Raw genomic sequence first — 26,883 nt, 5'->3', positions numbered from 1 at the left:
TGGGTAAAAACCTCACTTCTTCAGATGCATGGAGTGAAAGTTACAGATGCAGGCATTATATACTGACACATGGAGAGCAGGGAGTTACTTCGCAAGTGGAGAACCAATGTTGACAGGGCCAATTCAATCAAGGTGGATGTAGTCCACTCCCAATAATAGATGAGGAGGTGTCAATTCCAGGAGAGGAAAAGCTGCTTCTGTAATGAGCCAGCCACTCCCAGTCCCTATTCAAGCCCAGATTAATGGTGTTAAATTTGCAAATGAATTTTAGTTCTGCTGTTTCTCTTTGAAGTCTGTTTCTGAACTTATACCTTCTGACTTGAAGGTATAAGTTGTCCCCAAATCTGAAGTGGTTGTGGGTGAGGACAAAATCACAAAGCCCAGCCACCAGGCGTGCTGTGGCCTCATCAGGGATACTGTTCCTGACAACGCACCACCGAACAGTGCACTCTACTCTGGCAACACCAGTGCACTCTACTCTGGCAACCCGACCACATCAGCCACACCATCGAGGGCTCATTTACCTGCACATCTACTAATGTTATATATGCCATCATGTGCCAGCAATGCCCCTCTGCCATGTACATTGGCCAAACCGGACAGTCCCTCCGCAAAAGAATAAATGGACACAAATCGGACATCAGGAATGGTAACATACAAAAGCCAGTAAGTGAACACTTCAATCTCCCTGGTCATTCTATTACAGATTTAAAAGTCACCATCACTGAACAAAAAAACTTCAGAAACAGACTTCAAAGAGAAACAGCAGAACTAAAATTCATTTGCAAATTTAACACCATTAATCTGGGCTTGAATAGGGACTGGGAGTGGCTGGCTCATTACAGAAGCAGCTTTTCCTCTCCTGGAATTGACACCTCCTCATCTATTATTGGGAGTGGACTACATCCACCTTGATTGAACTGGCCCTGTCAATACTGGTTCTCCACTTGCGAAGTAACTCCCTGCTCTCCATGTGTCAGTATATAATGCCTGCAGCTGTAACTTTCACTCTATGCATCTGAAGAAGTGAGGTTTTTACCCACGAAAGCTTATGCCCAAATAAATCTGTTAGTCTTTAAGGTACCACCAAAATAATGTAGTTCATGCAACACACCCAGTTGGCAGGGGCACCTGGGCATGGGCCCATTGGCCCAGTTACTAATGCGTCACTGGCGTCCAGGTATCAAGTATCAGAGGGGTAGCCGTGTTAGTCTGAATCTGTAAAAAGCAACAGAGGGTCCTGTGGCACCTTTAATACTAACAGAAGTATTGGGAGCATAAGCTTTCGTGGGTGAATGCCCACTTCGTCAGACGCAAGACTTGCTCCAATACTTCTGTTAGTCTTAAAGGTGCCACAGGACCCTCTGTGGCATCCAGGTACCAGCCCCCACTCCCATAAGATCCCTCTCCTGGCGTCAGCAGGCCCTGCAAGGGTTAAGCCCACGCTGGCTGGGCTCTTGGGGGCGGGGGTGGAGCGGGCGCTCCTGCGTCCCTGACTCGCTCTGCCTGTTTTGCAATGGGAAGCGGCATGTCAGTCCCACGCGGTGCGGGGGGCATTTGGCCGCCGCTCGCCTCCGCTGCGGGTCCCTAGCCCTACAGCCCGCATGTCTCAGGAGTGGCCGCCCGCCCCGCCGGGGAACCTTAACGAGCTGCCCGACCAGTCCCCGCTGGTGGGAGCCGCCGTGACCGAGCTGCGGCGCCGAGCCGAGGCTGACCGCAGCCAGCACTGGCCGCTCGCTCTCACCGACTCCTTCCTGCTCAGGTTCCTGCGAGCCCGAGACTTCGACCTGGCCCTGGCTTGGAAGGTAAGGACGGGCTGGGCACGGGGCCCGAGGCCAGCTGGTCTCCCTCGGGCTGCAGCGCCCTTTCCCTCTATCCCCCGCAGGGCTGCAGGGAGCCGGAAGGTGCATGCCCCGGCTGCTGTGTGTGATCGCTCCCAGGTGTGGGGAGAGCAGTGCCAGACGTCCGGCAATGCCTGCTTGTCTGCAGCGTGAGTCCTTCTGGTCTAAGCTGCTGGTCTGTCTGTCAAGTGCCTAATAGCTTGTGTAGGCACCCGATAAGTAATGCACAATAATGATAATACAGACACTAATCCCTAGTGGGGAAAGGGTGAGACAGCTCATGAAACCACACACCTGCGTTTTATGGGAGAAATTGGGGTCACTGCATTCCAGGAAAAATAAAGACAACACCCAAACTCTAAGGTTTCAGAGTAGCAGCGGTGTTAGTCTTTATCCACAAAAAGAACAGGAGTACTTGTGGCACCTTAGAGACTAACAGATTTATTTGAGCATAAGCTTTTGTGGGCTACATGCATCTGATGAAGTGGACTATAGCCCACGAAAGCTTATGCTCAAATAAATTTGTTAGTCTCTAAGGCACCACAAGTACTTCTTTACCCAAACTAGGGTTTAGGTCCTGCTCCTGCCAAGAGCTCTCTGTGGGCTGGTTAGACTCTTGTGGCCACAGGGAACCCTGGTGAAGTTAAGGGGACTACTCCCAGTGCAGGAGCAGGGTCTCGTCTTGGTGGTGTAATAACTGAGTAAAGTAGGAGTAAAGGAAATAGTTGTAGCATTTAGTAGGGTTTGGACTGGAGCAGCTGTTTTGGTTGCTAACCCACATTCTAACTCCACAAAGCAGGAGCTGGATGCACACCTCCAGCATGATGCCAGAGAAGTGCACACTATGATTATTAACGTTCTATAATCTTACTTATGTAGCATTCAATACAGATTTAAATACCCTAACATCAGAAAGTGAAACACTTAAAGGGATGCCATTAACATTAAAAATCACATTCTTGTCTTACAGGAAACACCTGGAGTTACTATAACACAGAGATTAGGAAAAAAATATTGTCCTCTCTTTGTGAGTTTGTTCATTCAGTGCATTTGAATTCATTCAGTATATAGTGAGTTTCACCATTTTCCTGGTTGTTTATGTGGTAATTACTTTAAAGTTTTTTTTTTTTTTAAATTGGTAACAAGTTCAAGTCATCAGTGGCCCTTTAAAGTTTCTCAGAGCCACGTTAACATACCTGCATTGCATATGTGTTGTATTTTAATTGAAATTGATGTGGGTGAGTTAGTATTGCCCAGCAAACCTTATATTTATATTTCCCAGATGTAACATTGCCTTAGGCTATGATTTTTCACTTATTAATATATCCGAGAATCAGTATGGCCAACTCTGCATGCTCAAAAGTCATGAGACAAGTCTGCTAAAATCTTTTATATTTTGCATTCTATTTGTCTTCTGGGTTTTGAACCTTTGGAGCAGTGGTGGGCAGCCCACGAGCCGCACGCAGCCCATCAGGGCAAGCTGCTGGCCAGCCAACAGACCATTTGTTTACATTTGCACGGCCGCCCACAGCTCCCAGTGGCCGCAGTTCGCCATTCCTGGCCAATGGGAGCTGCAGGAAGCGGTGGTCAGGCCCGCGCCTGCGCTGGCCCCGCACTGCTCCCGGAAGTGGCCAGCATGTCCAGCAGTGGCTCATGGGGAGAAGGAGGGAAGGTGGCTCTGTGTGCTGCCCTCGCCTGCAGGCACTGCCCCCGCAGCTCCCATTGGCCACAGTTCCCCATTCCTGGCCAATGGAGCTGCGGGGGTGGTGCCTGCAGGTGAGGGCAGCGTATGGAGATTCCCTCCCCCACCCCCCCCCAGGAGCCACTGCCGGACATGCCAACCGCTTCTGGGAGCAGTGTGGGGCCAGAGCAGGCAGGGAACCTGCCTGAGCCACACTGTGCCGCTGGACTGTTAGTGGCCGATCTCCCAGGTTTGGCTCCAGGAGGGTTGAAAACCCTATCGTGATCAAGTGGTCGATCATGGAGCTTCTACTGGAGATCAACTGTCAGAGGCTCCATGATTGACCAGTCAATCGGGATCTACTGGTTAGTGACCACTGCCTTAGAGTGCCAGCCCCTGGTCTCCTGGACACTCTCAGTATTCATGGATTTGCTGCTTCCAAAGAAACAGTATACCTCAGCTTACCAGATCTACTCCACTCAGATCACTGCTCCGCTTAACTCACAGCACTTAGATATGTTTATAGTGAAATCAGGAAGGAGTTTATTTAACAGGACACAGAGATTCAAGTAATATATTGGAAACCATGGTTACATATTGGAATGTAGATGTATTGGAAACATGGTTACATATAAAATAAAATCATAACATTTATCCTAGGGCCTAGACTTAATTAACTCGATATTCCTATGTCTTGTAGATTAATGCTCACCCCAAATCCTTGCAACGCTTTACAGCCAGGTTGGCTGGGACCCGCTTTTCATGATCAAGCACACTGTTAGCTTGCCTCCTCGGTGAAGAACCCCGTGTGTTTCCTTGCACACCAAGATATACCAGAACAATCATTTGTCTTTATTCATAAACAGGACACATTCCTGCTTTTGTTTCATTTTACAGATTTCCTCTCTTGTAGATTTCATTATCTCTTATTTTGACTGTGGCTCAGTATGCAAATGTGCATACATTGTGAGGGATACAGTACAAAAATAACCAGACAGAGAGATAGGTGTCTGTTACCTTCTTCCAGAAAAGAACATTTCCCCTCTAGTGACCTGCTTTAACTCCAAGACCTTAAGAACATAATGTTTAATATAGATACATAACTCTTTAAATATTATCTATACATACATTAATCAATGATTGACAACCAGAGAGCTAGGGGCTCTGAGTAGAGACTTCACATGCCACCCCTTGGTGAACTGTTATGTATATATCTGACTATGGGGATCTCTGTAAAATCCCCTGTACCCTCTGCCACATCAAGGGGCCCCTGGGTCACAACATGTTCCACAGAATTCCCCTATGGCTATGGACACTCTGGCATCTAGTTTAACCCCTTTGGGAACAACATGGCAGGAAGACAAGGAACACAGACTTAGCAAAGGAATTTCTTAACCACAGTCCCTTTGACTCATAAGAAGCAGTAGAGAGTGCTCCCCCACAGCCTGATCTCACTCCCCATGTGAGTCTGAGGTCTTATCAGCATTTCAGGCTAGGCAGAGTCCCTCCTGCCTTCTCTTTGTCTCCAGCCAGCAGTTCTTGATGTGTTGGTGAAGCAGTCCTTCTTAAATACAGTCTCTGTCCCCTTTGTCCATGTCCTAGGCTGAGTAACTCCAGCTCCTTCCCCCAGACAGACTTCTGTGTAGTGAGTTCATTGCTCCGTGGTGTTGAGACAGCAGTCGAGAGACCATCCAAACGTGATGGCCCTAGATTGTTCTGTGATGGCTTCTCAGTCATAGGGCAGGTCTACACTTAAAACACTGCAGTGGTGCAGCTGTAGCGCTTCAGTGAAGACACGCCTAGTTAATCCACCTCTGTGAGAGGTGCTAGCTATGTCGACAGGAGAGGTCTTCCCATTGATGTAGCGCTGTCTGCACTGGCTGTTAGGTCACTATAACTGCCTTGCTCAGTGGTGTGGATTTTTCACACCCCTGAGGGATGTAGATATACTGATGTAAGTTTATACTGTAGACCTGGCCATAGACATTCAGTTAGGTGGTGCCAGGGGCTGACACCTGTCTGGAATGCAGCATAACGTCTTGTTAAGGTTAGGCTGTTTTTCCAACACAATACAAAATGATAATCAACACACAAAATGGGAGTCATAATTCAGTTCAGACATATCCCACTCTGTCACACTGGGCATGTCTGAAAATTTGGGCCTAACACATTATGGAAATATTACTAAAGGAAGATCAGTTAGACATTGGCAAGGTAGTATATTTTTAAAATATGGGGATCTCTGTAAAATCCCCTGTACCCTCTGCCACATCAAGGGGCCCCTGGCTCACAACATGTTCCGCAGAATTCCCCCATGGCTATGGACACTCTGGCATCTAGTTTAACCCTTTTGGGAACAACATGGCAGGAAGACACGTTATAATATACTCATTGGAAACTTGGAACAAAAATTTTATACCAATTATTCTTCCATACTCTGTGCTCACTGGCTATTGTAGGGTTGCTCAGGAGTGCTGGGCTGCTGATATTTTTTAATTAGAGAAAACCCAGGCTTGAAGCATTTAATTTTTGGTGGAAAAACCCATATCCAGGATTAGAGATGTTAAAAAATCCGGAGGTGCATCCCATTAAGCCTGACACCAGTTATTTCATATGTGGTCCTGCGGAGTTATTACAAAACTTTCTTTTCTTTCTTTCTCAACTCCTTTTCCGTGTACATTGGGTCAGAGGTGCACATGATTTTTCTCCACTCCTTGTGGTCCATAGCATGGGCTCATCACATGTCTTGTAGTTCCAGTTCTTTCTCTCTTCAGATTTCTCTTGATGGAGTCTTTCCATCATATCCTCAGTCTTCCACGTCCTGTCTTGCTATCTCTTCCTCCTGTCTGTGCTTTCCTTGCTGGTCACTCTTCTCCCATATTCAGCCCACCTCAAGTGTGTGCTGTCCAGCCTATCTATCACTGAGAGCTCCGAGTTTATCTTCCCCCTAATTTCTTCCATACACACTGTGATACAGGGTGCCTGGTGTAGCCCTCACTGGAAATGCCAAGGTCAGGGCAGGCTGCAAAAGGGAGGGCGGACACTCCCAAAACTAACAAGGAGTCTGGTGGCACCTTAAAGACTAACAGATTTATTTGGGCATAAGCTTTCGTGAGTAAAAACCTCACTTCTTCGGATGCATAGAGTGCATCCGAAGAAGTGAGGTTTTTACTCACAAAAGCTTATGCCCAAATAAATCTGTTAGTCTTTAAGATGCCACCAGACTCCTTGTTGTTTTTGTAGATACAGACTAACACGGCTACCCCCTGATACTTGACTCCCAAAACTGGTGATTAACACTAAAGTTAAACTCTTCAACCGGTCACAAACTGTGCTTCTGATCCCCCGTGCTGGTTATCAAGAAGCAAAAAAAAAAGAAATCACACAGTCCCCTTTATTGCATTCCAGTACTCTGGCTCCCATTCAGCACCTAGGTGCAGTAAGTGAGGTTATTTTAAAACTCTGCTCACATATACAAAATGTTCTTCTGACCCCAAAGGGCCAGCCATGTTACCAGGTCAATATGAGTTTCTATCTTACCCAAAATACCATGCTGCCAGCCAGTCCTTTAGCATCTAAAACTAAAGGTTTATTATAAATAAAAAAGACCAAGAAGAGAATTTTAAGTGGTCAAAGCAATCAGATATTTACAAAGACTTCAAAGTCCATATATCAGGTTCTTGGCAGTAATGGTGAGTTTGCTGACTTCACAGTCTCTCTGGAACACATCCACAGCTTGGATGGGTCATTCACTCCTTTATTCAAAGCTTCAGTTTGTAGGGAAGTTACAGAGGTAAGAAGCAGGACTGAAGACAAAAGATGCAGCTGCCTTTTATAGTCTTTTACCATGCAGCCTGTATTTCCTTTGTTCCAAACACAAGCTGCCCAGCACATGGCATGGAAGCTTTAAAGTTCTCGGTCCACAGGCATACCACATGCTTTGCTGCTGACTCAGAAGGTATTCCTCCTGGTTCCTTTCAATGGGTTCATAGGCGGTGTGTGAACTGCTGGCTGGGGGAGGCAAGCCCCCAGCCCCACCCCTTCTACCTGAGGCCCCACCCCTTCCTTGTGCCCCAGAACCCCCACTACGGCCACCTGCCACCGCCCCAGGCTGGCTAGTACCCGCAGCCTTCTCTCCCCCCCCTCCTCCCAGTCCCGGAGCACCAGGTGGGAGAGCACGCAGCGGTGCCGCTGCAGCCTCCCCAGTGCTGGGAGGGAGAGTGGCGTGGTCCCAGCCCCCTGGAGCCCAGGGCGGCATTACTGAAGCAGGGTCCTGGGGGGCAGAGTGTGTGGGGCTATGTCTGGCTGTTTGGGGAGGCACTGCCTCCCCCAGACTTCCCTACCCGCTGCCCATGAATGGGTTCATTGTTCAGTTGATGTCCCTTAATGGGTCATCAAGCAGGCGAAGCAGTGTTGATGTCAATCTGTTTAAGGGTGTCATCCAGAAACACAGCACAAGTTTGGAAATACAGATATACCCTACATATCTATAACTCATAGGTGATACAAACATATAAACAAAATTATCATACTTGGCAAATTGTAACATTTTTGCAGATACCTCACACGGCATATCTGGTCAGAGTCCTGGAAATTTTATAATATCGGTTTCAACAATATCCTAAATTGTCCCACATATTCCATACAGTTTCAGAGTAGCAGCCGTGTTAGTCTGTATCCGCAAAAAGAAGAACAGGAGGACTTGTGGCACCTTAGAGACTAACAAATTTATTAGAGCATAAGCTTTCGTGGACTACAGCCCACTTCTATATGCTATATGCATCCGAAGAAGTGGGCTGTAGTCCACGAAAGCTTATGCTCTAATAAATTTGTTAGTCTCTAAGGTGCCACAAGTCCTCCTGTTCTTCTTTTTGCATATTCCATACAGCATCATACACACTCTGCCTACATTCTGCTTGCCTGCCATTCTTCACAGTATATTATTTTTTGCTACCTGTATCTTCTTTTCTTCCATCTCTGTAAGAACAAACACACACAGCATACACTTTTACATTTTTACTTTTACTATTACAAAACACTGAAACAAATTCAATTAAGCAACCCGTCTGACTCCCAAAACCTTAATCTTGAAATGCTGGTGGAACTGTATGTCTTGACCACTCAAACACAGATTCCAAAAGTAGAAGAGAAGGTAACTGAATCGCTTTCGGTAAAGGATTGCAAGAATAAACATGCACGAGTAGGAAAGGGTTAACTCAGTCTAAATGGAATATTGGTAGAGATTTGTCTTCCTTGGGCTGAAGAGAGAAGTCCTTTGACACAGAAAAGATTAAGCACAGTCAGGGCACTGAATATGCGATATGGCTTGAATACACAAACAAGGAAGTTTCTTCTCCTATGCAACTTCAGAAAGACATGCTGGCAGAATAGTAACCTACTGGGGAATAACACTGGCAAGCAAGGGAGTTGTACTGTCATTGACTTTGTTGACACCTGTGCAGTATATCTCCCTCCACCTTGAGGGAAATGGAGGCAGGGATCAGATGTTAATACTGCAATAATAATACCACTGCTTAGCTCTTACAGTGGTTTTCATCGGTATGTCTCAGACTGCTTTACAGAAGAGGTCAGTATCACTGTCCCCAATTTACAGATGGGGAAACTGAGGCACAGGTAGACTCATAAACTCCTACCTGGATATATTTTAGTGTTCAAATGGTGCACCTTCTCTATGGGATCCATGAAGGGACTCGGGTGTTGCAACACTGAGAGTCACAGCACCAAATTTTAGGTGCCTAGAAAAGTCACAGAAACAACAGTGCGATCCACAAAGCCTGAATTAGGTGTCTAGGCTCCCTATACCAGGGGTGGGCAAACTTTTTGGCCTGAGGACCACATCAGGGTTCCGAAACTGTATGGAGGGCCGGTGTAGTGTATTAAATTGCTCCCCATAGGAATGTCCTACTTACGATTGCCAGTCCTGGTGCTCTGAGCACCAGGATTGGCAGCCCTAAGTAGTGGCCATCTGCTAGTGCGCAATAGCTGGGACACAATTTTTCTATTGCCTTACAGAAGCATCTGTATAACACTTTCCATAAAGATGTTGAAAACAGTTATGTTAGGATGACACGAATAGCTAAACTAATCTCCATGTCAGTTCAGAAAGGCTGGCAATGGGTCCGTTTCCTACTGTAGTCAGGGCTAAAGTTTCCTTAATCCACTCCTCTTTTTACACCTTCTTCCAGGCCAGTCCTTGCTTCTAAAACTCTGTCGTTCTCCAGGTATGTCAACTGACCACCATTTCCTCATTCAACTCCCTCCTCAAGACATACTCTCTGTAGCCTGGCACCAATCCACCCATGAAATAAGTGTTACCTTTACAAAAGCAATTTTGAGACCACCATCTTCAGATTCACCAGTACATTAGTGTGGGCCTGTATTGTCTATTTTAGCAGTGCCCTGACTGTTCTTAATCTCCTGGGGACAGGGACAGAGACTTCTTCTGTTTTGCCCAGGGCTGAGGATACTGTTGGTTTCGAGTAATAACTATGTGGCAAAGAAATAAGCCCAGTATGTGTGATATGATCTGAAGAAATTAGAGAAATACCATTTCCTTTTTATTTTCTCTTCTGGATCTTTTATTATTATTTTTAGATTGTAAATTCTTCTAGGGAGGGACTGTTTCTTCTTACGGCATGTGGTTGCATAATTTCTACCATAATGGAGGTTTTGATTGGTGCTTTTACCAATATGCTTTCATAATTGATCAGGGTTGATCAGGGAAAGTTGAATTCAGTCATTTTTCATTTATAAATACATTGTTTTCTTTAAATCAGTTCTAGGTCAGACAACTGAATTCACACTCTCTGTGATTAATCAATGACTTCCTCACTCTTTGACATTCAGAAATCCTGGACTGTATCCCCGGCAGACCTCATGAAGACACTCATGATGAAATGGTTGGTTCCACAGACATTGGATTATGTTTCTGATTAAACTTATTCCACTTACCAAGTTAATTTACATCCATGATCAGTTGCCAAACAGACATACAGTAGCTTATTCAATTAATAAACCAATATCCTTATGTATTGAATTGTTTTTCCCCATACAGTAACTGTTCCACAATCCTGAATGATTAGAAGCCATTACATCTATCATGAGCATCCCATCTGTTTTTCCTACAAACCAGATGGGAACCTGGTATTTTCAGGTTGCTTAGCCCTCTTATACCCACATTGACACCTACAGCTCTTTATAGCCAATATATAGACTCAGTGCACCTTCCCTTGACTCCCTTAGAAATACAGATATATTCCCTTCAAAACTACCAGCAAGTAATCCTTGTACATGAGACCCTGAGCCAATTTATACCATGTTGAACTAGAGATTTATTTTAAAGATAAGAGAGCTGTTCTTCAGAGCTTGTTCAACGAGAAGAGTCTGATTTTGCAGGCCTTATTCACATGAGTAATCTTTAAACATGCAAGCAGTCCTATGCAACTTCAGTGGAACTACTCAGTAGAATAAGGATTAATTTGCTTGAGCAACGTTTGCAGGACTGAGCCTTAAATGCCTGCTGGAGATAACCCAGAAAGTCCTTTAAAGCTAAGCCTATACTTCAGTTTTAGAACAGGAAATAAATATTTCAGGCATTTAGGCTCAGTTTTGCACCCCTTTCTCACAGTGAGTAGTTCATACTCCACAAGTAGTCTCATTAAAATCAATGGGACTGCTTACAGAATAAGATGATAGTCAGTGTGAGTAAAGGTAATAGAACTGAGTGCTTGGTAATTTTTAGCTATGAGTTGTTACCTTTGGTAGAAATAGATGAAAATTGCATCTGAAGCCATCTCATGGCAGGCTGTATCTCGAGATGATGTAATTAATCTCTCTCTTTTTTTTTTTTTTTACTATCTTTAGTGATTTATAGGCAAATGTTCAGGCCAGGTGTCATTTGACCTCCCTTATGTGCCATTAACATTGCAGGTACAAATACTGCTGATTTTAAATCACAGCTGCTGGCTGCTTTGGCTAAAAGTATGCACTGGCGGGAACGGTTCTGCACTGGTAGGGGGATTGACGAGGTGATGGACAGAATTGTTTTGGCCCACAACTTGGTTCCTACCAACAGTAGGGTTGCCAGGCATCCGGTTTTCCACTGGAGCGCCTGATTGCAAAGGGACTGCTGACCAGGCCATTAAAAATCTGGTCGGTGGGATCCTGGGGCCAAGGCAGGCTCCCTGCCTGCCCTAGCTTCGTGCGGATCCCGGAAGTGGCGGCCAGGTCCCTGCAGCCGCTGAACGCATGGGAACTGCGGCCAATGGGAGCTGCGGGGGTGGCACCTTCGGGCATGAGGGCAGCATGTGGCGCTTCCCTGGTCGCCCATGTGTCTAGGGGTTGCAGGGACCCCACACTGTGAACCCTTTCCCACACCCCAACCCCCTGCTCCAGCCCAGAGTCCCCTCCAACACCCAAACTCCTTCCCAGAGTCCGCACCTCCCAACACCTCAACCGCCTACCCCAACCCCCTCCTTCACCCCAAACTCCTCATCCCTGGACCCACCCCAGAGCCCACATCCTCAGCCGGAGGCTGCACCCCCTCCCCTGCACTCCAACCCACTGTCCTAGCCCAGAGCCCCTTCCTTCACCCCAAACCCCTCATCTCAGGCCCCATCCCAGAGCCCACACCCTCAGCCGAAGCCCGCACCCTCTCCTGCACTCCAAACCCCTTGGCCGCAGCCCGGTGAAAGTGAGTGAGGGTGGGAGGGAGCGAACAATGGAGGAAGGGGGAATGGAGTGAGTGGAGACGGCCTTGGAGAAGGGACAGGGCTGCAGGGTAGTTGGTGGGGCAGGTGTGTTCAGTTTTGTGCGATTAAAAAGTTGGCAACCCTAACCAGCAGCACCCTGCTTTTCCAAGTTTGATTCTCTCATGAGCAGAACCCACTAGCTATGTACAGTGGTTTTCTTTTAATAGAATCCTTAATTATTGAAAATGTGTGCGCAACTCCTAACAGAGGGGAAAGGGCAGAAATGAAAACTAGATTTTTTTTTTTTTTTTTTTTTGGAAAGATAAATGTTTTGCTGCTGATTCAGCTTCTATGTATGAAGGACAACAGAAAAAATACATAGTGTTGCCAGTTCATGCTGTCTGGTTATGCAATTCTGAACACTTTGTGCCAGTCAGTGTTGTTTGTAAGGGGGCAAACATGAAGTAAAATAATATCAAGGTCTGGACTGCTGTTTACCAGCACAGTGAACTTCTAATCACATTACTCTATCAATTACCAATAGCTTCTATTCTTGCATACCAAGAACATTAAAGAACACCCCTCAGAAAACTTTCTAAATATTATTGGCCTAGACTAAGAGCTAATTTATATACTTAATTAAAACTCTTAACAGGTAAAACTGGGTTGATTGTGAATTTGGTTAAGGAATGATCATTTAACACCTTTTATACAGTGTTCAAGAAAGACTGGTTGAAGTCTTAAGCCACTCCTAAATAAATCATTATAGGGTATGTTAAGAGTGGAGATGTACATGACTGGTAATCTCAGTATATCTCTCCATCTCTTCCTATCTGTTTTACAAGCAGAGCTGACACATGTTGGGTCTTTTCAACCAGTTTCCTTCTAGACAATTTATTTAAGACAGCCTTCAAATAGCCTACAACTTTATGCAAGGAGAGTGGGGAAAATATGCTGCAAAAATACACTGTTTGTTTAAAAAGACAAGAGCAACTTGAAAGTAGAGGAATGGGTAAGAGGTCAGTAGTCACAGTAAATATCCATCCTTAGCTTGCCACATGATAACAGAAGAAGAGGATTAGATTTCACTTTGACTCTTTCATAGTCTGCAATTCAAGACCCTGGAAAAACTGGTTAGAACAGAAAGAGCCTTGCATGGAAGTGAGAATTTGGAAAGCTGATACTTTGTTCTATTTTATTAGTTATTAGAAGTGGTAACTATTTGTAGCTATGTTACTTGGTCTCTTGAAAAATGGGGTAACTAGAGAGATCCAGTTGTATGTTACTTTGCTACGGAGAAAATGTTTGCTGTCTTTGAAAATGTGCTGATGATTAGATTTGTCTTGCTGGTCTGAGAGCACTAATAACAAAATAAAAAAAAATAGTAGTAATTATGTAAGGCCCTATCCTTGCTACCATTAGGATTTAAAGCTGGCTAGCTTCGTTTTTCTTCAGTTATTTGTGAAATTAGCCCCCTGACTCCCTTAGGCTTCTAAACTGAGATTTTCAAAGGATCCTAACTTCTGGGGTTTTATTTTTTTGAAAATCTTAACCAAAGGTTTAAGTTACTTGGTTAAGATCACCAATCAAATTAATGACACAGCCAGAGGTAGAACTCTCAATTCCCGGAGTAACCAGAAGCAGATACTGGTTGTCTTATTCAAAGGAAGCTTTCTTATGCTCTCCAGAAGCCTGTTTTCTTTTCCTGCTCACCTCTTCACAATATCAGAAATAAAGTGAGGGAAGTGGTGGTACTCGGTAAAACCAATGGCTCCTCTGCATAGCAGAGCTATTCTCTTAGTAGCAAGTAAAGTTCAGATTTTCAAGCAAGTGAATTTTATTGTAATGCATTCTTTTATTCTAAGGGAAAATATCTGATCAGATTTGGAAATCAGAACTACTGCACCATCAGTTTAATTCTCAAGGAAATCATGAAATTATGGATAATTCCATTTTCTCCAGCAGGATCTAACCTCAAAAGGCAGCACTTTTTAGCTAAGTAACTCTTCTTCAGAACTACAGAATATCACTTCTCCACATAGCTCTTTTGCATCCTTCAACAGTTCCAGTGTATAATGCTGCCCAAATCTGTTTTGCCTCCATCTGAACAACAGTATTTATGTTCCTTACAACAGACATGATCTCTATTGTTTTGGCAATGACAGACCACCATTATTTCCACTCTCAAAAAGCATGTCTCTTACGAGCAATCAGAAAGAGAGAGACATCCATTGCATCATTATTTGATGCTCTTTGTTGCCATGTAGGCATTGAGCTTCCATCATTTCTCATGGTTATGTCAAGAGCAACTAAAAGTTACACATGGCTTTGAGCATATTGAACTTGTGTAGGACATGCCCTATAAGGAATGGTAATGTATTTAGGGTGTCACCCATTTTCAGATCCTATATTTTTTTTGTAGCTCCATAGGGTACTTTTAACTCCATATGTGCTAGCAACTGTGACAAATAAGATATGTGCTTGTTAGATCAAATGGAATTGGTTCTGTTGCTTGAACAAGCAGTGAAATTGTAACTGAGACAACAAGAAAGGAATGAGTTAGTAGACATGTTGTAAACAAGCATAAGTGGGGAACTGAGTTAGGTACCAAACCTGAAGCAGACTTCTGTAAATCTTCACATAGAGAAATAATGGAAAATTACTTTCAGATGAGCATTATATTGCATATAGAATGGAAATGTACTGGAGCCAGGAATCGTCTTGCAGGTATACAGGAAATGTTAATGTCACATTTGTGGTTAATATGTGATTAGATAAGGTAAGTATGGAAACAACTGCAAAATGTAATAGGCAAATAAAATATTGTAAAGAAGTGGGATATAAAACAGAGTTGTAATCAGTTTGGAACAGACGCTGTCCCCAGAAGGGTGAGTTCTGTTAACGTTTGCCTTTCTTTGTGTTGATCTATCTTCACTTAATAAAAAATGATTGGGCTGACTTATCTGATGTCTCATTGATCAATAATCTAATCAACCTCCTCCCCAGGACCTTACCTGGAGAAACCTTTATGTCTTTGAAAATGTGCTGTGGATGTGCCAATAGTGACATCGCTTGCGATGGTACAATGATCAGTACAGTGGAATTATTAATAAAAGTTTGTGTCCATTAAGATGGCTTCATACCTTTTGTTTGGGAATTCCTCTTACGAGATGTGTAAGTGTTTCCTTAGTTCAACGTGCCCCTGTTTGAGCCTGACACAGTATCAAGTTAAATAATACTAAGGAAGATTCAGTTTAGAAGCCCATTTCTATTTATTTTATGTAGTAAATTATCCTATTGCCAGTATTTTCTGTCTACCACCGGGCACTGAATGGTGATTACATTCCATTAACAAATTGATTCGGTTCTAAATTCACTGTAATAACTCAGGGCAGAGAGCGACCTAAGCATCATTGTGGATCACTCAATGGAAGCTTCTGTTCAAGTTACAGTGGCAGAGGTCCCTCTCTCCCTCCTTCCAAAAAAAAAGTGTTGATTGCCTGATATTTCATCTAACTAATGGGCAGTTAGGCAACTATTTTAGGCTTTGTTGCTTCTTCCTCTGAATCTGGTACTGGCCAGCCACCGTCAGAAAGAATTCTGCTCTATGGTGTGATCCAGTCTGGCAGTCTCCCTGCTCCTAAAATTCATTTGTTGAAAGTAAAAATAAAATAAGGAAGCATTGGAATAAAGGAAGTTCTAACATGTCGATTCTGTGACTTGGACCCATCTATCCAAGATGCCTTTTTTGCCTTTTGACTGGATTTTGCTTCCCATTTCTACTGATATTCATTTGACAAGAATGCTTCTCTTGTCCCCAGTTATTGAAGAACTATCACAAGTGGAGAGCTGAGTGCCCAGAATTAAGTGCAAATTTACAGCCTTCCTCTATTCTTAATCTCCTGCATGCTGGTTACCATGGAGTCCTGAGATCAAGGGACCCAGGTGGCAGCAAAGTTCTTATTTATAGAATTGGTAAGTAACAACTCTTCTCTATGGCCTTGCCTAGGCCTTGCCTATACATTGTTTTGTGTATTGGTATAACTCTCTTGGGTAGGGGTGTGATTTTTCTATCAAAATAATTAAACAGTACAATCCCTTAAAATGGCATATCTTATTTCCCTCCCCTATGGATATAGGTGAGCTAGTAAAGCACCACCTTCATACTATATAATGTGCCTACACCAGAAGGGGAGAGGGGAGGTTATATTGTTTTAACTATTCCAGGTTAGATTAGTACAATATTTGTGTGTAGACCAGTGCTTATTCATACTGGCTGGATGTGAAAACAATGTTCGTCTGAATTAAGTGCCAACTTCTGTGGCAAGAGTTAGAGACATGTTAAGGTTCAGCATTAAGTCCAACGTTTTTGTAATGTTGGGTATATGCACGTGGGTATTTGGATGCCTATTTAAGAGTCCAATTGACAGACACCCAAAGGATTTTCAAGACTGTTTGGCCACACCCAAGTTGCCTGAATGCTCTGTATGAAGAACCATCTGAGGCCATGTGGTCTGGTGTGTGGGTTTCCAAATTGTACTTTCAGAAGGTGCTCCAAAGTTATTCAGTGACATAGCTAAGCCAGGACATGCAAGTTAATGTGCTCCAACAGCAGACCCTCGTTGACTACTTTGTGCACCGTTAAAATAACATACAGATTAAGAACCCTCACATACCCTTTGAGAGCTATACAGAGGGAAAAAACAGGATTTTTTGAGGGCTGTCCAGATTAGTGTATATTGCAGAGAGGTACTCAGATGGGAAATTGAACTCCTGAAGCACTTGATTAAATGAAAACTCTAGTGATAGCCATAAACCTCATTAATTTTTCACTATTTACCTATGAATATTGATCACATTTAACATAACTGGATAAAGCGGTGTTCATTTGCTGGTGTGTGTGAGAGACAGAGAAATAGCTGTCTGCCAAATTAATTATTGTATTTAGCACCCCAGCATTATTAATTATTTCTGTTACAGTGGTTCCTAGAAAACCCTGACAAAGATCAGCTCCAGACTGTGCTAGGTGCTAGAGTCAAGTAACACAAACCTTGTCTTCACTAGGAAAAAAGGTGTATTTTAATGTGTTAGCTAAAATATGTTCAAATCTTAGTGTAGACAAGGCAATTTCTCATTTTAACACATATTGATTGAGGTAAATCCTAGCTATTGTACTGTGGAGCTTCGGCCAGTGATTTTCCAATTTAATTACTACTGTCACTGCCAAACCTAGAGGATTCTTGAAGCAAACATTGCAAGATTCTTTTCTGAAAACTTCTCGCCAGGTTCCCTACTGATAGTAGAAATGAATTGCAGAGAGTGGAATGATCATGCAGGGTAGAAGAAGAGCCAGAGGGCTGTAGAGTAAGTAGCTTCTGCACTGACAAAATTACTTATTACAGAACAGGAGAGGGCTTGAAGGAGGAAAAGGAGATGACTTCACACTCCATATTGCTGTTTACTCATTTTGTATTTGAGGAGTGCATCCCAAAACAGTGGGAGTATATGTTTACAGAGTATCTGTGTGGTAATGCACTACAGTCTTTGTTCTTCAGGACAATGGGATCCAAAGATGTTTACAGCATATGATGTGTTTCGTGTAAGTCTTATCACATCAGAGCTTATTGTAAAAGAGAGAGAGACACAACGGAATGGAGTCAAGGCTATTTTTGATCTTCAAGGGTGGCGATTTGCTCATGCATTTCAAATCAGTCCAACAGTGGCCAAGAGGATTGCTGCCGTGCTCACAGTAGGTTTGATGCTCAATTTTAGTTTCTTTACTGTAATAGCCAAAATGTTTCTACTCTAAATTATGGCACCCTTTCCTTTTGTGTAGGGCCTTGTCATGGTAACAGAACTTGAAAGAACAAAACAGTGCTATTTAGAGCTATTAGAAGTGAGACACAGCGATTTAAACCTAAACTTTATTTGATTTGCCTTCAATTTGTTATAATCAAGTAGTGAATATGCTCCAGATTCTAGTTACATATTTAAAAAGTCAGTAAACTCCCATAAGAACTCAATAATAATAATAATAATAATAATAATAAAACCAATAGCTAATATTACATAGAGATGAGCCAACTAGATAATGTCTGGCTTTGGACTAGCGAGGGTTTGGGTTTGCGGCTGAATCAGAGTTATGTCATTGATCTTTTGGTGCAGCAATCTCAGCTTTTCTGATAATATTTCTAACTGAGAATTTCATGAAACCAAGCATCACAGAGCGTCTGCCATCTTAAATAGGGGAATTCTCACATGGTTGGTTACTCTTATGATGATTCTGCCATCTTGGGCAAAATCACACTCGAATTGCTGTTCTTGTGAGATATTTCAGCTGCATCTGAACCAGTAAACAGGTCCCTGGTAACTTATTTTGGGGGTGGGGAAAGAGGGTGCCTGGTTAAATCTAGGGATTTGGATCTAGTACCCCCCATGCCAGAAATTCTTTGGATGTGAGGTGTCTGCTTTCGGATTTACCCTTTGTTTTTCAAACATTTAAAAGTACTACAAATAAGGCAGTGGAGAAAATAAATCAAAACTATAAATTGTGAGTAGTACTTTTTATAAATTTTAAGCTTATTTATTGCAATTCTCTATCTATTCCTCTCATCATTTTCTAAGTTGGTTTGACATTTTTCACACAGAGGTTTCTTCTGCTCTTGCTTGGCAGTTCAGGCCCCTTTTTGTCACTGACATTTTAAAGTAACATGTTGTTGGCCAAGATTTTAAAAAGTTAATTTCCTAAATCCATATTTAGGAACGTTTAGATTTAGGAGCCTAACTTTCAGCTCCTATTTTTTTTAAACTTTACTGCTATACAGAATTCATTTTTTTTTTTTTTACTCTTGTAAAAATATGATCTTGCACTGCATGAACAAATATGAGGACGCAGAGAGAGAGAGAGGTTAATTGAAATGTAGAAAGGGGAAAATAGCATCAAAATAATAGTGTTGCCTCTTTTTGACCCAAGCAGTTAGTCCAATTTCAGCGTGCTGGGGATGTTCCAGTTGGAAGCAAAAATTGATAGTCTGGTATTCTCTTTTTGTTGCAGTCTTGTTTATTTACAAGGAATGTACAAAGTCCTGCTTCTCTGGACACAGAAAGAACTTAGAAAAAGAGAAGCGGTTTCTTAGCTTCCAGTCCTAAGCCTCATTAGCTAGCAGACCCAAAAGCTCTCTCTAGCTTTCCCAGGGTAAACACTGCTCCCAGGCTACTGCTTGGCTTTCTTAGGCTTTGTCTACACTAGCACTTTTGTCAGTAAAACTTTTGTCAGTCAGGAGTGTGGGGGGGGGGGAAAAAAAAAACACCCCTGACTGACAAAAATACCAATGTGGACAGCGCTATGTCTTTGGGAGATGCTCTCCTGCTGACATAGCTACCGCTACTCGTTAGAGGTGGTTTAATTATGTAGGAGAGCTCTGTCCCGCCGGCATAGAGCGACTGCATGGGGCTACACAGTACAGCTGTGCTGCTTCAAGGTCCGTAGTGTAGACCTAGCCTTAGTCTTTTGCGTCAGGCTCTCTCTGTTCTTATCTGTTCTCATTTTATGTGTATTATCTCACCCACCTGGTTACAATACTTGTGGTGCTAGTTTCTGGGCAGATTCTGTTAGGCCTGGTTTTAGGTGTGGCCGCTTAAAATAGCTGTAAGAAACACTTCAAGTGAACGATGTGTTCACGCATCAGCATGTTGGAGGATTTAACCAACTCATACAAGGTTTATTCCAGCTCATAACAACAGTAATTATGGGTTTAGTCATGCCAGATACTGAGAACTCTGACCTAATCCAGCAAAGCACCTATGCTTGCGCTTAACTTTAAGCAAGAGTGTAGTTCTGTTGAAGCCAGTGGGATTACTCCAATGCGTAAAGTTGAGCACGTGCTTAATGCTTTGTTGGATCAGGTCAGAGTGCTCCGCACCAGGCAGGATCGAGCCCCAAGAGCAAAATGTTCTGAAGAGCATTTAATTGTTATGGACTACAGCCTAATCTGAACTGTGCAGTGCCCAGAGCTGTGGATCTTGAAAAATCTGTTACCACAGATATGGGCAAAAGCAGATTTTTTTGTGAGGTTGCACAATTTTACAAGATTAGAATCTGATGCTTAAAGTTTTGATCCCACTGTTTCAAAAAGTTCCTAAAAACAGTTACATTTAGCAAGCTATTTTTTAAATTCAGATAAGAGTCCATCAATCTGGCCCTACCCAACATGATAAGAAAATAAAGGCTAGTGTGATATTCATGGAAAAAACATTTATGATCAGTATCTCCAGTTCACCTCTGGAAGAAGTAGAAAAATTGTAGTCAGCAGAGCTGTAGCAATGAAATGGGGCATGGATGGAGGCTCTTCTCCCTCTAGTGCATATAGTTGTGTTCTGAGTGCTGGACATGTTTCCTTTTAGCCTCTGAAGCTATGGCACTTGTCTAATGAATTTTCAATCCAAGTAACATTTAATAATCTGTAGCAGTTGTAATTTTTTTTTTCAGTTCCCCAAGAGTGTAAAAAAAAAAGTTTCATCATAAGGCTGACCCTATATTCCCAACTCGGGCAAAATTCCCACTGACTCCAGGTTTTGGCCCTAAATTACAAACCTTATGCATTTAGTTTTCTGTAAGTAATGATTTATATTTGATTTTTAAGGCTTGTTTTCCTCTTTTTTTACAATGTTTTTTTATAGAAAGGATTTTGTTCAAAATATTATTAAAAAATGTACTTACAGCATAAGTTTGGACTATTTTAAAAATAAGCTCTTTTGCAAGCTCCAGTCTGGCTGATCTTCCCCTCACCACCAACAGATTAGCTTTCAGTACCCTCTTTGAGAATCTACCACTTGAATTGCCAATTGAAAATCCTTCCTGACTGGCTGTTGTGTAACTTTGTAGCTCAATCCCTGTTGCACAGAACTAGAGGCCTGCAGCAAGACAGAATCTAATCCTAAAACAAATGCTTCCTGGGCATTACCTCTGTGCATTGGTTTTGTGGTCAGCCTGTACCCACAGTTATGCATTCCTTGGTAATGAAATGACTCTTCCTAATGCAAAGAGAGGAACATATGTAGATGTATTTTCTTACGTTTAGTGTCAATGAAGTATAAACAGTAAATACTCCAAAGTGCAGGAATGTCTTCACTGTCTAGAAAGCAAGAGCAAGAGGACTGCCTTAACCTGTGTTCAAAAGACTTCTCACAGACTTCCCCACACAAATACAATCATGCCTATGATGTTTTTTTATATGTTTGCAGGATTCCTTTCCACTAAAAGTTCGTGGCATCCACTTGATTAATGAGCCTTTATTCTTCCACCCGGTCTTCGCTCTAATTAAGCCCTTTCTCACTGACAAAATAAAGGAACGGGTGAGTGAACATAAATACATATTTCTTTTCTTCTACAATAACAACTTCCATTTGGACCTGGGTCCTGCAGTGCCTGAGCATTAAGTAGGATAAATGAGTTTTATACTTTCCATTTCTGTAGAACTTTCACTAGGGGACTCTTTAAGCACTGTACAAATGTTAATGATTTCAGAATTACAACACACCGGTGAGGTTGGTTTTACCACCATTTTTACAGATAAGGAAAACTGGAGTACCAAGAGGCTAAATCACTTGCCCAGTGTCAGACACCAAGTCTGCATAGAGCTGAGCATAAAACCCAGGTCTCTTGACTTTGCTTCAAATGATAATTATTACTCAGTGGGAACTGCGCTTCTCCAAACATAATGGAAGACACTAGTCTTGCTCCGAAGAGCCTACACTGTAACCCGAATACAGACTTATGGGTCAGGCCAAAGGTTCAAATTTCAACTGATGCAAAGTTGTTTTTTAAAATAGCTTTTGAGTGATTTTAAGTGAATTCATAGTTGTTGTTTGTTTAACTTAAAATCCCTGTTATTTGGATGTAGCGGCACATGAAGAATTCCAGCAGGATTGCTCTTGCATGGCAAGCAGCTGTGTGGGAATGATTCCAGGCAAAGTAGGTAGGGGTGACTCTGATTAATGGAGGGACTAGGCTGAAGAAGGGGAGAAAAGAGTGAATGAGAGAATAGAGAAAACGTCAAAGCTGATGGGGTGGAACAAAAGCAGCTAGGAGTCAATAGTTACAGCCAGGCCAGGGATTGTGGGAAGTGACTAGCTGGACTGGCTTCCCATTAACTTCAAGAGGAGGCATTGCTCAAGAAGCCCTGAGCACAAAGGCACTTAATCACATGTTCATTTTATTGTGCTTTGATACAGTAAATCTGTGTGTCATACACATTTGCAGAAAAGCCTGTTTAAATGTTAAGAACTTTTACAGTTTGGATAGTCCATTAGAATAAAATCTGCAAGGAAATTAAACAGGCATTTGGTGGGAAGTAGTGCATGAGACTTCAAAACAGCTGTAATAAGGCACTGGAGAAACAAAAACAAAGCTGTTCTACTGATAGTCTTAAAAGTACAGGCTCTGCATCTGATGTTTCTAACCACAGAAAAAGCCTTTGAGATGCTTGAGATAATTACCCCCTTTAGAAATGTCATCAGGTCCAGCCCCCTGTGTTGACACAGGACTAAGTAAACCTAGACAACCTCTGACAGGTGTTTGCCCAACCTGTTGTTAAAAAACCTCAAATAATCCTCAATTTCCCTTGGAAGCCTATTCCAGAGTGCAAGTACCCTTATAGCTAAAGTTTTCTCTAACATCTAACCTAAATCTCCCTTGCTGCAGATTAAGCCCATTACTTTTTGTCCTATCTTCAGTGGACATGGAGAACAATTCGCTGTCCTTTTTATAACAGCCCTTAAACATATTGAATGGGAAGTGAGAGGGTGCAGTACTTGCATGATCAGACCCTTAGGGCTGGTGTAAGCACAGCGTAAATGGGGTGTACAATGCACACCCCTAACTGAAATAGTTAAATCATGTAAACTAGGCCTTGGTTTCTACGTTTGCAGCAGCATGAAACACAAGTTGCATTTCATCCTGAACTAAGCAGCAAATAGCAGTGAGTTTGGGAGCTTTAGGAGAGTATAGTGAACGTACATTAAAAGTAGTGAAGATACCATGTGTTAGTGAAATCTAGCTTGTGATTCAGTTCCCACACCTGAGGTTCTTGCCTTTCCAATGTCTTCACAAACCGCTCTGGGATTCAGATGGAAGTAAATGTATGTGTGTATTCTGAAAACTGGAAAGCCATTTTGAAACAGCTTTTCTTGTTTCAGGTGTATATGCATGGGAGTAATTACATACAGAGTCTGACGCAACACTTCCCAGCCAGCATTCTCCCACAGGAATATGGTGGGGAGGATGTCTCCATTGAAGACCTTTCCCAAGAGTGGACTGACTTCATAATGGAATCTGCAGATTACCTTCAGAGTATTTCTCTGGTTTTCCAGTGAAGCAACCGCATTAAAAAGTAACATCTCAGTATTGAGACAATTCATTAAAACAGAGAGCTGCGGTTAATTCCTGGTATTATGACTGCAAGCAGAATGAACTTCAATCTGAAATTTTTCATTTAGTTTTGACATAAATGGACCAGTGTAAAACTTCTGGTAGATCATTGTTGAGGGAAGAAATGCCCCATTTGCTGCATTTTTATATTTGCTTGAACAGGAGATCAAGTAGTAGTTGCATCTCAGAACTAACAGAGAGATTCATGAGTTTGATATTTAGAGGGATAATATGCAATACTGTTTGTAACAGATTATATATGTGCCCAAAGGCTGGATAGTACTGCATGTATGATACTGCAGAGAACAATATTCCACTAGATATGTTCTCATGGAGCTCCAGTCTGTGAGGACTCAATACAAACTATATGCTCAGCTCTTGCATTGTAGCTGCTCAAGTTGATGTGCTGACCTAAAGAGCCAAATGATTTTGAGAGCTGCAGGGCAAGTCTGATGTGGCGTTACAGTCGTTTGGCTTGGAAGCATGTTTGTACAAAGTAGTGATTTTCTTAGGCTTAATGTTAGCAGGGAATGGGGCTGGTTTTTGGATTGATTCTCAGGGAAATGGATTTCCAGTCAATTCGTGAAGCTGAGCTTGCACTTTGGATGAAAACTGGTCAGCAATGGTGGAACATTGATGTACCAGATGCTGCTATGAGCAGCACATATCCATGTGGGCATTTAAGATTGTAAGCTGCTAACATTGTAAAGGGACATTCAACTTGGAAACTATTAAAAGATAATGTGAATCACAAAGAGGAGAGGGGTAAATGGATTAACTTAACTTTGAAAAATGATTTTTCTTCCCCTGGCAACAGATGTTCTGTTTAGATAAATTTCAAGGCAGCTCCTGTGAGGTGCCAAACACCCTTAACTCCTACTGAAGTCCTGTAGAAGTAAAGGGTGCTTAGCAACACCCAGGACTGGGCTCTTTGTTTGAGGGGAAGAAAGTAGGTCTGGCTTCATGGACTTGACCAAAGAAATAAACTTGTCATGTGGTTTCAGTATTCTCACTGAATACTGCTGCTGCGAGATGCCAAGCACCTTCCTTTTTATTCCAAGAGATGCTAAAGGTATTTAACATCTCCTTTGCCTGGTCATTTTGCTAGGCACTGGCAGAAATTTTTTGACTTAAAAGTATTTGATGTTGACCCCGATTTCTCTTTAGCCATTACAGGCAATTGAAAACTTTCCCGATGTCTTTACTAAAAGGAGTTCTTAAAGGGACACAACCAGATACAAATTATATCTTTTAACAAAATGATATATTGTTCTTACCTGTGTTATACAGCAATAATATAGATTATTTAAACTGAAAGGATTTAAACAATGAATGTACTTTGATTTTGTTTGGTATTTTTTTTTTTTTAGCAGACTAACTTCCTAGCTCTTATTTCTTATGGTTTTTGACAAGGCAGGAATTGTTTGACATTAAACATTGTATTAAACAGCTCTTAATGATTCCTTATGGACCCTAATGTTAAAGCATTTATAAGAACAATGTCTTTTGTAAAGTTGACTCAAATGTTTATTTTCCTTCTTCTGGAATCATCAGTAGATTTGATATTTTATACGAACTTGATATTTAAAATGAAGAGGAAGGGAGAAACTAAGAGTGCCATATTAACATATTATTAAAGTCTTCTGTAAGATTAGATGATCAATGGTACTGCTCAGGCTGCTTCATCAGCAGTAAGAGCACTCTTAAAAGGTAGTTGAGGTGGTGTCAATGCCAATGAACAGAATCATTTTAAAACTACAAAGCCAACATGGAAATAAGAATCTCTGTTTCCTCACCCCCAGTGCACAATTTTTCTTGTTCTCCTGGACACCTTTGATCTATAGTCGATAAGTTTTAAAACATCTTAACCTTCAAATTGTGATCAAAAGAATTTTTCATTATACTTTCTTGTCAGAGATTCAGCTTGCGGCCTGATACGACAATAGCCTCAGGGAAAGGAACTTTGGAAAGATATTTCTTCTTGTTTATAGGCAAACAGAAGACTTACCACACTTGGCAACTTGTACAGTGCACAGCTACACTAAGCTACACAACTCAAATTCTAAACTACTGGGAAAAAATGTTTTTCTAATGAGAATTGGAAGCTGATGCTCTTTAGTATATTGCTTGAATTTTAGATCTTTGGAAAGAAACTCCATCAAGAAATTGTTTGAATTAACTGAAAATGTAGCACTTTCCTATGAAAACAAAACTTTGTATTGTAGCTATTTTACCTGGCAGAAACAAAATCTATTCTCAATTATAAATATTCAGCCCTGCTTACTTCATTTGTGTCGCATGCCTGGAAATGAAAGTAAAATTTGGCTTTAAGAGGTGCTGGGCTTTAGTTTTGTTTAACACTAGAGTGCTGAACTAAAATTGTAACCATTCAGTTAAAAAAAAACATCACAAACTCATGTTAAATGGTATTGAGAATGCATTACAGGTATTGGCACCTCTACTGTGGTGCGGGTGTGATTTACTTTTCTCATGGGACTCTTATTTGGTTTTTAATGGTTACGCCTATTTTATCACAACAGAGTGAACTGTACTTGGGAGTAATTTGATTTGGGTCTTACCTCACCAGTGAGTTTTGTAAGATGGGTGGAAGGGCTATTATTTTACACCCACAGAAGGAAGAGGAGGAACTTTGAATTGCCAAGTACACATATCTTCTTCCACTGTGATTGAAGCAGGAGTGCCTCTTTAAAATACTAGCTTTCTATAAAAGGCTGATGCAAATATAATTTGCTACTGACTGTCAGCACACTGTAAAGTAAATTGTTTTTATAATTTTGTAAATCTTATAATACCTTTGTATTAAAAAAGAAGTAAACTTAATATAACATTCTAAATGGATCATTCAGTCTTGTCTGTCTGTCTTAACTTTTTAGTAAGAAAAATTCACAATTAAAGATTAACATACTATGTCAAACATTGTTTATTATTTATTCAGGATCAGGTTAATATTCAAAGAACCTGGCTAAAGATTCTGGCTTGCTGGCTGGAGAGCCATCCTCCTCCTCTGAGTATGTGAAAATGGGTGACCAAATTTCTGAATCCTCTTTTTGATGCTTCTCTTATGTACATACTTTGTGTGAAAGCTTTTGCATTACAAAGACAGTCCACATTTCCAGAGGAGAAGTCACACTTTTCCAGTAACGTTCAATACAAAGTCTTGTTGCTAACAGTAAAAAAGGAAATTAATTTGTTGCTCTGTTT

The 26,883-nt window shown here is 41.9% G+C and overlaps 1 protein-coding gene across 1 annotated transcript; it reads left to right on the top strand.

Moving 5' to 3' along the window:
- The first annotated feature begins 1,436 nt into the window (after window positions 1-1,436).
- On the top strand, window positions 1,437-26,596 carry TTPA (alpha tocopherol transfer protein). The gene is made up of 5 exons (XM_005288099.4): window positions 1,437-1,805; window positions 16,055-16,208; window positions 17,789-17,982; window positions 21,477-21,587; window positions 23,430-26,596. The coding sequence occupies exons 1-5, from the start codon at window positions 1,605-1,607 to the stop codon at window positions 23,604-23,606; spliced, it is 837 nt and encodes a 278-aa protein (XP_005288156.1). The 5' UTR covers window positions 1,437-1,604; the 3' UTR covers window positions 23,607-26,596.
- Window positions 26,597-26,883: the final 287 nt, after the last annotated feature.

The sequence above is a fragment of the Chrysemys picta genome, chromosome 2 (assembly GCF_011386835.1).
Source record: "Chrysemys picta bellii isolate R12L10 chromosome 2, ASM1138683v2, whole genome shotgun sequence".
Taxonomy (NCBI): Eukaryota; Metazoa; Chordata; order Testudines; family Emydidae; genus Chrysemys; species Chrysemys picta.
The sequence above is the reverse complement of the archived record's forward strand: the minus strand, read 5'-3'. Positions and strand labels throughout refer to the sequence as shown.

Coding starts and splice junctions, on each gene's coding strand:
- TTPA (XM_005288099.4), top strand. CDS start 1,605: ATGTCTCAGGAGTGGCCGCCCGCCCCGCCGGGGAACCTTAACGAGCTG. Junction 1,806..16,054: donor ACCTGGCCCTGGCTTGGAAG/GTAAGGACGGGC, acceptor TCTTGTCCCCAG/TTATTGAAGAACTATCACAA. Junction 17,983..21,476: donor GGATTGCTGCCGTGCTCACA/GTAGGTTTGATG, acceptor ATATGTTTGCAG/GATTCCTTTCCACTAAAAGT.